The sequence below is a fragment of the Protopterus annectens genome, chromosome 4.part0, assembly GCF_019279795.1.
Source record: "Protopterus annectens isolate FY-2018-M chromosome 4.part0, PAN1.0, whole genome shotgun sequence".
NCBI classification, from domain to species: domain Eukaryota; kingdom Metazoa; phylum Chordata; order Ceratodontiformes; family Protopteridae; genus Protopterus; species Protopterus annectens.
Window position 1 is genome coordinate 712179868 of NC_056733.1, and position 13006 is coordinate 712192873.

The 13006-nt window shown below is 37.2% G+C and overlaps 1 protein-coding gene across 1 annotated transcript in view; it reads left to right on the forward strand.

Annotated features, from left to right (window-relative positions):
* Nucleotides 1-13006, forward strand: part of LOC122799557 — a 120191-nt gene that overhangs the window by 42969 nt on the left and 64216 nt on the right. Inside the window, exon 3 of the mRNA XM_044068691.1 lies at nucleotides 6212-6338. Within this exon, the coding sequence (XP_043924626.1) occupies nucleotides 6212-6338 (127 nt within the window). The remainder of the gene's footprint in view (nucleotides 1-6211; nucleotides 6339-13006) is intronic.

The window sequence follows — 13006 nt, forward strand, 5'->3', positions numbered from 1 at the left end:
GCCAGAGTCCCTTAGTGTTGGCCTGTACTTCAGAGAAGTAGATGCCAAACAAGAGTGGTCCCAGGACTGAACCCTGAGGTACTCCACTTGTCACTTGTCTGGAGCTGGATTTGGAGTCGGCTACTTTTACAGTCTGGGTTCTGTCACTAAGCCAGTTGGCAACCCATCGAGTGATATAAGAGTTTATGCCCTGCTTAGTAAGTTTATTTATGATTCCAGAGTGGGGGATGGTGTTGAAGGCCTTGGCGAGGTCCAAATAGGCTGTGTGGACCGCCTTACCCTCATCCACAGCTCTGAAGACTGATTCAAAGAAGTTAATCAGATTCAGGAGACATGATAGGCCCTTCACAAACCCAAACTGGGTGGGGTCCAGTGTTTGAAGGTTGCCAATGTCTTTGTTTATAAGTTCCATGATAATGCGTTCCATGTCCTTGTAGATCAGGCTTGTCAGACTGATGGGATGATAGTTCCCAGGATCCAAGGCGGATCCTCCCTTGTGGAGTGGGATAACTGTAGCTGTGCGCCACTCAGTGGGCATGAAGCCTGAGGTGAGGCTATGATTAAACATGACACTTAGGTCAGGTGCCAGTTCATTTTGTAGTTCATGTAGCACACAGCCTGGGATGTCATCTCTTCCCATGGGTGCTGTATTCTTAGCTTTGGAGAGTGCAGTTTCTACCTGTGTGGCCATGATTATCAGAATTTGGCAATCTTTTGGTATTGAGATGGACCCTTTAGGGGGTGAGAGGGGTGTGAAGTTGGCACTAAATCGATCTGCCAGGATACTGGAAATATCCTTGGGATCCATATATCTAATGCCATTCTGTTGTAGCTCAGAGCAGATCTGAGCATTGCCGTTTAGATTCTTGACATAACTATAGAATGCCTTGTGGTTGTCTTTGGAATCTTTGGCAATTTTATTTTCATAACTAGCTTTTAGGATTTTCTGAGGGATCTCAGCTTCTTACTGAGGCTGTTGATGGAGTTTTTTGCATCCTGGGATTTTCCTCCTTTCTGCAACAGTTTCTTCCTTCTGTTGTATATGCAATTCATGCACGAGTGGATGTGCTCGTACAGTGCCTTAGTGTAGGATTCTGCAGTCAAACTTCCAGATCCCGTCTGTGTGGGTATTGTGAAGTTTGTCACTTCTGACTTCAGTAGCATGAAGTTGGCTTTGGAGAAGTTTTTTAAGGAGGTTTCCTTACTGGGGGGTGGGGGTGGAATTTGGATGTCAAGGGCGATTTGCTTATGGTCAGTCCTGACCAATGAGGGGGTGACCACTGGTGTGGAGCATCTATCTCCCATGTTTGTAATGACCAGGTCTAGGATATTGGAGCCCCTGGTGGGACAGTGGATTAGTTGATCCAGGGCACTGGAATTTATGAATTCCAAAAACCATTGGGAAAAGGAGTTGGTACCCGAGTCATTTTCCCAATTAATGGCAGGGTAGTTGAAATCACCCAGTATTAGGGTGTTTGGTTGTATCTTAATATTTTCCAGTATGTTTAGAAAGGTATAGCGAGAATCTTGGGGCATGGTGGGGGATCTGTAGCAAGCTACAGTTTGGATTGCAGCCTTATCTAGTGTTAGTTGCACCTGGAGAATTTCAGATGCATTGTGTTGGGCAACTAGCCTGGAGGTGTGAATATCCTTGGTGAATATGGACACTCCTCCACCTTTAGTGTTTCGGTCTTGGTTTTGTGGCTGAAAAGTGTGGTAAGAATTGTAGCCTGGTATTGCAGGAGTGCTCTCTGGTGCCTTGAACCAGGTCTCAGTTACTGCACAGATATCGATGTTCTCCATTTTTAGGAGTGCCTTGGGAGAGTGCATTTTGAGGTTTAGACTTCTAGCATTGAGTAGCATTACCTTCAAATTTTGCATGCTTGTATTTATTACAGTGGTGGTTTTATCCTTTGACCCTTGCCTAAAAAATGCACTATAGGGGTGGCAAAAGCTTTAGCCAGTAACATGAATCCCAGGGGTGACAGGTGCAGACCATCTCTGGCAAAGCATCGTGGTTTGTCGATCATGTCTTCCCAGGCACACAGATACTGGATCCTCTTTGAATGACACCAGAAGCTTAGCCAATTGTTGAAGTCAGTCATTTTGTCCTTATACTGTGGTATTATTCTGGGCAAAGGCAGGATGCTACTCAGGGCTAGGGTCATACCTACCTGGGTCACATGATCCAAGAGCTCTTCCATGTCTTTTTCATGGAGTCCAGGGAGGTACGTCTCAAGTCATTCACTCCAGCATGGACAATGACAGAGTCATATTTGTACTTGTTGTGGAGTGACTTGAGTGCATGCATTATGTGGCGGATCCTGACACCCGACAGGCAGCTGACTGTAATTTTCTCCTTGTTCAGCCTGGTGAGTGGGACATCAGTGTGTCTGACTATAGAGTCACCTATGACTAAAGTGTTGGGTACATTGTCTTGCCTTAGGGGCTGTTGTTGGGTGGCACACTGGTGTTGTGAGCTATGCGTCACTTTGGTTGTGACTGTGTTTGTTTGCATTTCGGCTTCGAAGGTCCTTGTTGCTTGGGCAGGTTAATGTTAAGGGCCTCCGCATATGTGTGTTTGGTGTTGCTATGTGTGGGTGTTGATGGTGTGGGTTTTGAAGTGCTATGAGTTGCTTGAAGTGTAATGCAGGTGTTAACCTTCTCCTCTTGACTGTCTAGCACAGTCTTGACCAGAGAGAGCTTTGCTTCCAGTTTGGCTATGTAAGTGCATCTCTCGCAGGTTGTAGTATCAGATGGTAGGAGGAGAGGACTGTCTGTGTACATGAGGCAGTTGCCGCATTGCCCCAGTATGCCCAGATTCACCAGGAGGACAGGAGAAATCACAGGAAGCTGACCCTTGGTCATGCCTGTTTAGGTGCTTTTTTGTAAAGTTTAAGAGCTGTTTTCCCTTATCTTTGCAAGGTACTTTGCAATTATAGGCTGTTTAGTGCCTATGATTAATTTCTCCTTATTGACAAGGAGAGCTGAGTGCTTGTATCAGTTTCAGACTTCCTAGTGCTTTCCAACAGGTTCTAGAGCAAGTGCTAGTCACAGGGGTTCAGATTTTAGTGCTACTACTGAGAAACCAGCTAGTTCTAAGGGAAAATTTGAAGAGTAGACTTTCTGGCACCTGGAATAGTTTAACTGTAACCTCGCAGTGCTGCACGATGTGAAAAATGTGCAAACACATGTGTTTTTAAGCCAGAAATTTGAAAGGGATAGAAATCAGCCCAAAAAGACTAATAAAATTACAATTTCAGAGCTGAAAACCACTCTTCTAGCGTTAGATAGAGGGCATGCAACCTAAATTTATATTCATATTATACGGTGCATAGCCTCTCACTGTGCTGCTGTAAATCTTTGTATGAATCTTCCTCACCCTGTGTACGGCACCTAATTATACGAGTACTTGCTGTGCAGCATGTATGAATCTTCCTCACCCTGTGTACGGCACCTAATTATACGAGTACTTGCTGTACAGCATGTATGAATCTTCCTCACCCTGTGTACGGCACCTAATTATAGGAGTACTTTCTGTACAGCATGTATGAATCTTCCTCACCCTGTGTACGGCACCTAATTATAGAGTACTTGCTGTGCAGCATGTATGAATCTTCCTCACCCTGTGTATGGCACCTAATTATACGAGTACTTGCTGTGCAGCATGTATGAATCTTCCTCACCCTGTGTATGGCACCTAATTATATGAGTACTTGCTGAGCAGCATGTATGGATCTTCCTCACCCTGTGTACGGCACCTAATTATATGAGTACTTGCTGTACAGCATGTATGAATCTTCCTCACCGTACTTTCTGTACAGCATGTATGAATCTTCCTCACCCTGTAGTACTTGCTGTGCTGCATGTATGAATCTTCCTCACCTAATTATAGTACTTGCTGTGCAGCATATATGAATCTTCCTCACCCTGTCACCTAATTATACGAGTACTTGCTGTGCAGCATGTATGAATCTTCCTCACCCTGTGTACGGCACCTAATTATACGAGTACTTGCTGTGCAGCATGTATGAATCTTCCTCACCCTGTGTATGGCACCTAATTATACGAGTACTTTCTGTACAGCATGTATGAATCTTCCTCATCCTGTGTACGGCACCTAATTATATGAGTACTTGCTGTGCAGCATGTATGGATCTTCCTCACCCTGTGTATGGCACCTAATTATAGGAGTACTTGCTGTGCAGCATGTATGAATCTTCCTCCCCCTGTGCATGGCACCTAATTATACGAGTACTTGCTGTGCAGCATGTATGAATCTTCCTCATCCTGTGTACGGCACCTAATTATACGAGTACTTGCTGTGCAGCATGTATGGATCTTCCTCACCCTGTGCATGGCACCTAATTATACGAGTACTTGCTGTGCAGCATGTATGGATCTTCCTCACCCTGTGTACGGCACCTAATTATACGAGTACTTGCTGTGCAGCATGTATGGATCTTCCTCACCCTGTGTACGGCACCTAATTATATGAGTACTTGCTGTACAGCATGTATGAATCTTCCTCATCCTGTGTACGGCACCTAATTATACGAGTACTTGCTGTGCAGCATGTATGGATCTTCCTCACCCTGTGTATGGCACCTAATTATAGGAGTACTTGCTGTGCAGCATGTATGAATCTTCCTCCCCCTGTGCATGGCACCTAATTATACGAGTACTTGCTGTGCAGCATGTATGAATCTTCCTCACCCTGTGTATGGCACCTAATTATACGAGTACTTTCTGTACAGCATGTATGAATCTTCCTCACCCTGTGTACGGCACCTAATTATACGAGTACTTGCTGTGCAGCATGTATGAATCTTCCTCACCCTGTGTATGGCACCTAATTATACGAGTACTTGCTGTGCAGCATGTATGAATCTTCCTCACCCTGTGCATGGCACCTAATTATACGAGTACTTTCTGTACAGCATGTATGAATCTTCCTCATCCTGTGTACGGCACCTAATTATATGAGTACTTGCTGTGCAGCATGTATGAATCTTCCTCACCCTGTGTACGGCACCTAATTATAGAGTACGTGCTGTGCAGCATGCAGCTTGACTATAAATGCAAGCTTATTTCCAGCAGTTTACCAAACTATGGTTATAATGAAATTATATTTATTTGTTTTCATATGGTTAAAGTGTACTTATTTTTATCTATTTATTTATTTCCATATTTACTTGCCTTTGACGGTTTAGTTTAACTCAGTCAATGTGGCCTATTTTCATGGGAAACCTGAGATTATATTCCTATAGATAAGGTATAATTTGGCTAGGACACCAGCGAAATATCCTAAAAATATAAAGCTGTAGTTGTGGGGAAAGGTATGGGGGAAGAGGCTGTAAGCAGCCAGTTTCTGGACAACTTGGCATGGAATTAACTATGTGCAATAACAGAAGAGCTGAAAAGAACAGAGCTATAATCTGTTTTATTTTTGGTACAAGAATTTTGTTTTCTTTCCTAAGAATAGCTATGAAGATGCATAAATGTAAAAGGACATTTAAATATTTTTAATTTGTGTATTTTTAACATAGAGTCCCTAATCTTTTCGATAAGTCTCATGGGGAATTTTTCCATTCAAATGAGATACCACTAATTTAGGAAGTTGGAACTTCAGTTTAAAATCTCATCCAAAAGATGGGACCTTAGTAATGCAGCACCCCCCTCACCCCCCTGCTATACTACAGTCAATACTGGAAAATAAACCAAAGCGCCTAATGTAGAATTTTAACCCCCAGTATTTTCCAACATTAACAATGCATGTGCAACCTATTGAGCCAGTGATTCTGAGTTGGCATACACTGCTCTGGTGTTTTTTTTAATGTTGTAATATGTGTTCATCAGATCTAGCATCAGCAAACTTGACTTACAGATCACAGTTTTTCTGACTGTAAGCCACTATGGCTATATGATACCATGTGGGTATAACTGTTCCAATGCTCTCTAACCACTGTGGCTGGAGCATGGTGGAAATGCCCCAACCCTTATGATACAACAACTTTAGAGATGATTATATCAACAAAGAAGTCTTCTTTCAGAAACAATGCTTTTGTAAGTTCAGTTTTGGGGAAGTTAAGTGTTGGTGAATCTGAAAAAACTAGAAATAAAATATGCTCATATATAATATCTAGCCATGTATCAGTACATATTTTTACAATTTTTCAGATCCTATATTAAAGGTTTTCTGATTTCACAGAAAAAGAAAAAACACCTTCAGACTTATCATCAACTCAATATTTCAACATGAATGTCATTCGCCTGGTCATTGCTTTGAGTCTGGTGAAAACATTTGTCATTGTGCTCATGTATCAGAAATGTCAGAGGTAAGTTATAATGTCCCACCTTCTATGGTTTTCATGTTTTTGCCATAATACAAAGTTCTTGCCCTATGACTGTATGTTAAAACAATTACATATATATTGGATAAAGTAATAAATATGGACCCAGAATACCAAGCTGTTTTTTTTCATCTAATCAGGCAGCTTTTCGCTTTCTTTTATCATTTTCCAAAGCTCCAGACCATTCATCTTTAAGTGGTTCTATGACTGGTGCTAAAAGTGAAATTAACAGGAGAAAGCTAGCAGATATGGTTTGTCTGAAATTTTATATCCCAAACAGGCATTCCTGATTATATTAAATTGTTGACATAGATAGGAAACTGTCCTAAAGTAAAAAAAGGGGGAAAAAAACAGTTCCATTCAATAAAGGCACAGAAAGACAAAAAGTTGACAACAGTTTTATGAAGGAAGCAACCTACCCAGATTTCCCTAGCAGGGGATTATGCCATCTGCACCTCTTACTTACTATAACAAAATCTGAGTTTGTTCTGCTCAGAGGAAGAGGGGAAGCCCTAAGTGTTCTTTTGACTATCTTTTCAGCCACTATAACAGACTGAATTAAGTGACTATTATCCATGCATTCTACTTCTGACAGAGTGGGCAGGATTGAAGCTTAAAAGAGGCATTTTAATTAATTTAATGATTTTTTTAACCAGGGTAGAGCATTGGTCAAATCTAATCAATTTCAGTCTTAGCCTGGGTTGAATAATATCACTACAACTACACCATAATTAAGATAACAAGTGACAGTGAATAAAACTCAAGGAATGTGTGATGCTAAGAATACAAAAGTACATAAACCAGTAAAGTGAGAGGATAAAATTTCACTGCTATCAATATACACTTAAGTACAAATCTTGCTTTATATTTAGGAATGGACAAGGATCTGTAGTCTGGAACTTCTGACCATTAAGTCAAGAACTAATAGAAATATGTCTAGAATTAATACGTGGAAAAATCTATCAGACTTGCTAGAAAAGTATTGATTGTATATGAACAAGCCTATAATTTGTTTGATATTTATGTGAACGTCATTTGTAGGTAGTTATGTTGTTAGTTAGACATAGAATGATTGTTTTTTCTTTTTTTTTTATTATTGTTAAAAATGGAACATTTTATGTAATTCATTTCTTTATTCAAATTTTAATAAAATTTATTTTTTTTGGAAAAAAAAAAGAAAAAAGGAATGGACAAGGACAGCTACACTGAAAAGATTGTTTAAACTTTAATCCGATGACAGTTATTTACACATATCTTTAAATGAATTAAATATATCTTACAGAAATATTAAACATGATTTAAACAATATGTTTATACAGCATCAATTTGATCTGAATGAGTTTAATTTTCTGAATGTTATGGATCCCATAGTAGATATGATTTTCAGGGTTCCAAAAATACATAAGGACATGCATCAACCTACTATGAGGCCAATAATCGATGCTAGAGGTTCTATCACCCATCTTTGTGCTAAGTTTTTAGATAAAAAAATCTTAAAGGGTTTTAACTCAGATCTGTAGATTTATGCAACTTTTTAGATAAAATAAACAAACTGGTATTTAAAGAAAATTATATTTTTAAACTATAGCTATTAAGGATTTGTACATTAGCATCCCACATGAAGTGGGTTTGCAGTGGTTTACTGAGTTCTTTGAAAAAAGGTGTTCCAGAAGATAAGATAAATACCTATGAAGTATTACTTGAAATGGTACTACAAAATAACTTCCTGATGTTTGAAGGAAAATACTATTTACAATTCACAGGGGTTGCAATGGGATCAGTATGTGGTGGGCTATTTGCAGATACAACTCTGATGTAAATATAGCATGTCTTGATATATGGCTTATGAAGGACATTCAGAATAGGATGGTTGTCTCATAAACATACAGGAAACCATCCTTTTCTAATGCATACTTGCATTATACTAGCTCATACCCATACACCCAAAAACGTGCAGTTGTAAAGGAACAGTTTGTTAGAGCTGCTCATATGGTCACTATTTTTGAACACTTTTTTTGATGAATGTGAAACCATAAAAAGCATATTCCTTACTAGAGATTACCCAAGTACCTCTGTGGATGGTCTGATGTATGAAGTGATCAATAAGAGAGGTAGGCATTTTTATGTACCACTATTGCACCCTGCTGAACCTGCACATTTAAATGATGTGGTGAATGTTTCTAATGCAAGTTTGCTTCATACTAGCATCTCCAGCACTGTTCCCACTGATCATATACTCATTTTTAAGAGTTCCTTCATGATTGCATCTAATGTTGACATTTATATTGTAAAATAAATTATTGAAAATAACTGGGTAATTAGAACTGGGTAATTTTAAATGAAGATAGACTGATTAAAAAAAGTGGTTGAAAAACTGCATGTGATATATAAGAAAGGTCAGAATTTGAAGAATATCATTGAAAGTTTTGATTTTACAACTATTAATAAAAACCATCAGCTGCATGAAATGAATAAGTGCTGCTGATGCTCAATTTGCAGTTTTATTTTAGTTTGTGAACAGTTTGGTGTTAAGGATTTTGTTTTTAGTGTCCAAGGTGCTTATAATTGCCAGACTACAAGCATTGTTTGTGTGGCAATTTTCCAACATTGTCCTGGAAATTATATTGGGAAAATTGAGCGTAAACACAGGGACAGGATTTATCAACATATTTATGATATTTTGAAATTAAAAAGCTTAAAGAGGTGATGTGCAGTTGATATATTATCAGCCCAGTATGTATATACGAATCAATTGTTTGTTATATTGTAGGTTATGTTATTTTTTAAGCTAGTTTTTTTATATATGTTTTATTATTATTTATTTTACACACATTGTTTGTAACGTTTGTTGTTATGAGGTTAATTTTTAAGTTAAATTTTATTTGTAAGAATGTATACATTCTTCGTGAGAGTAATTAATCGGTTACTCTCTATGCCTTTAAGAAGATGGTGAAGTGGTTTTGTGATTGATCAATTAACCAAATCTGTATATATTTATAAGTGTTACTGAGTTTTAACATTTTGTCTGAAGAAGTTTGCACATCGTACAAATGAAAAGCGCTTTACATTAAATTTACTTTCAACTTTGTTTGGGTTGCTACTTTGACTACAACAGTTCCTGGTTTTGTATTTATCGTTGGTATTCGTTTTTTCTGGTTAACATATTTATGATATCGAAAAGAATAGGGAGAAAGCTCTTGTGTTATTAAATGTGAACGAAGGTCCTCATTTGAATAGGTTGAATGTATCTAGTATGAACTACACTTGCAATTCCAAGGAAATGTATAACAAGAGGATGGAATACAAGCACAATACCAACTTTGGAAGACTTCTACAGCCTACTGAAGACCACAGCATTTTTGGAAATGAAAATGAAAGAACTAAGAATTTATCCAAAGCCATTTATCAACAACCCTTGGGGAAAAGTCTTATCGTTGACTGACAATATGCAATAATTGATCAGACACTCTGATAATGGATTGGACATACTTATAAAGTAACTGTATACATTAAGATCTGTTATAGTGTCAGGCTAATGTAAATACTGTACATAGTTATTTAAGATGTTATGTATAAATACTATGGAATTCATTCAAATGTATTTGAAAAATAAAAACGTTTTTTGAGAAAAAAGAATATGGAGAATAATGTTCTTGCTAAACTCAATAGGGAACACCCAGGGCATGTTTTTAAATTTGTTATTATTGAAAAACTTGCTACGGTGAGCGAGGTACACCCTAGACTTTAATGTTTGAAAAACGGAAGCTATACTGGCAATTAATACTGAATGCTGGTACCTGGCCAGAGTTGAATGAGCAGACCTCAGTATTAGTTGTTTATTGAAGTTAAAAGCAATGAATAGATAGAAAAAGCAATTGTATTTCTTACCCTTTACACACACACACACACACACACACACACACACACACACACAGATATATATATAGATATATATATATATATATATATATATATATATATATATATATATATATATATATATATATATATATACATATATATATATATATATATTTTATATATATATATATATATATATTTATATATATATATATATATATATATATATATATATATATATATATTTATAGGAACACTTTATAAGCTCGAAGTAATGAAATCTCGAATTTCAGTATCTCGAGTTCATAAAGTGGAAGGATCAGACGATCGCAACCCCAGAAGCGTGAAATTCAAAATCTCGAATGCGGGAGATTTTGAATTAGCAGTCCTGGTGTCGGGCTGTGTTCATGAATTCAGGTAAGTGTTTATGTTTATGGTTGTTGGTTAGGGGCTGTAGTGTGTGTTAGTGTGTGTTCTTACTGTGATGTGTGTGTGCGAGAGGAATGTAGTTTGTGTGGTGGTGTTTTGTGTCTGTGTGCATGTAGTGCGACCTTGGAGTTAGAATATTTAAGTAGGGGGGGTATGGGGGGCACAGCACCCCACTTGGGAGGTGCAGGGAGGCTTGCCCCCTGCATATCATAAGGGTAGGTGTGTGTGCTTATTTAGTTGTGTGCGTGTGTGTTGTAATGGTGTTTGAAAGTGTTTGGAGTTTGAATTTAAACGTTTTGCAGTTTCGGGATTTAGGGCTTCGTGATTGTGTAGTTTCGGGTAGTTGGATTTTCTACTTTATGGGCTCGAGATTCTGTAATTCGAGATTTCAGAATTTCGAGCTTATAAAGTGAATCCATATACATATATATATATATATATATATATATATATATATATATATATATATATATATATATATATATATATATATATATATATATATATAGATATAAAACCAAAACAAACAGCAAACTGATGCCGTCACCAGTCCGTAAAACATGCAACAAAACTTTAATAAAAATAATAAAACAGAAAATAAAACAAGTGATAAGTGCTTTCGGATATTACCAACCCTTCTTCAGATCTACCATTTCCAAAACGTAATGGAATTAAGTATGTAATTCAAATTCAGATTACACATTCAATTAAAAGATTGACCAATCAAAAGATATGAGATAGTCTCCTCCTTCAAAAACTTAGTTACGGAGGTGTGTCTATATTGAATGTATGAATGAATGACTAAGGACCAATCAAACATTCATTTCAGTGATACTGCCGTATTATTGACCAATCAACATCTTCTTTTTAATCTCCTTCCTTTAAGTGCTGGTTTCAATGGTAAATTGGCATTAAGTCCTGGAAGCAAATAAGCTTGTAACTATACAATCCATTTAATTTCATTTTGTTCATTCTTAAGGTTAATGTCTCCCCCTCTACTGCTTTCCTTAGTTACTTGTAATGCCATGAAAAAGAACTGATGATCGGAGTTGTCATAAATGTGGTTAGAGAGCATATTCTTAAAGTTCTTAAGTCTTATATCACTGATGTGCTTCAGAATTGCTCCTTAAATAGTCTGTTTTTCCTACACATACACACACACACACACACACACACACACACACACACACACACACACACACACACACACACACACACACACATATATATATATATGGGTCTGCTTCATAACTTTGAAATTTCAAAACATTGAGTTTCATAACATTAAGATCTAAATCCCAAAACCCTGAAAACCCAAAACACTGAAAACTCAGAACATTGAAAGTGTGCTTCATAATACTGAAAACTACAATGCATATAACAACACCTAACTAACAAACACACTTTCTACTACATTTCTGCAGGGGGGGCAAGCCCCCCTGCACCCCCCATGTGGGGGGCTCTGCCCCCAACACCATCCATAAATTAAATATTCCAACTCCAAGATCGCACTACAGTGGATAAAAGTTAATTTCCCAACCTCACATACATACAGTGTGAGGTTAGAAAATTAACTTTTTTTCCACTGTAGTGCGATCTTGGAGTTGGTATATTTAATTTATGGGGAGTGTGGGGGGTGCAGGAGGGCTTGCCCCCCAGCAGAAACATAGTAGAAAGTATGTTTATTAGTTAGGTGTTGTTGTAGGTGGGGGGGGGTCTTATTTCCTTGTGCAATGTAGTTTTCAATGTTAAGAAGAACACTTTCAATGTTCTGAGTTTTTAATGTTTCAGGTTTTCAATGTTTTGAATTTTCAATGTTATGGTCTCAGTGTTATGAAATTCAACATTATGAAATTTCAGTGTTATGAAGTAGACCTATACACACACACACACACACACACACACACACACACACACACACACACATTTATATATATATATATATATATATATATATATATATATATATATATATATATAAAGTAGTCTTGTTTGCTATGCCTTCAGGTCTCAGCTGTCATGTGACTAGTTTAAATTTAGTTTATAAGTGGATTTTACCAAAGTTGTTTCATCTGATGTAGTTAATTGATTCTGTAAAGTTCATAGAAGGTATTTTTGAACAATGCAACATGCCAAAGGAAAATTTCAGCACACCAGATGAGGACATGATGTCAGAAAACACACTGAAAGCACTGCAACTACTTAGCTATTAATTATTATTAATATTATCAGTAATATGATTATTAATAATTATTATTATTGATCGTTATTACTTAATTATTAATTATTATTAATCTTATTCGTTATTATTAATGATATTATTATTAATGTTATTAATAATTATTAATTATTATTAGTGTAGA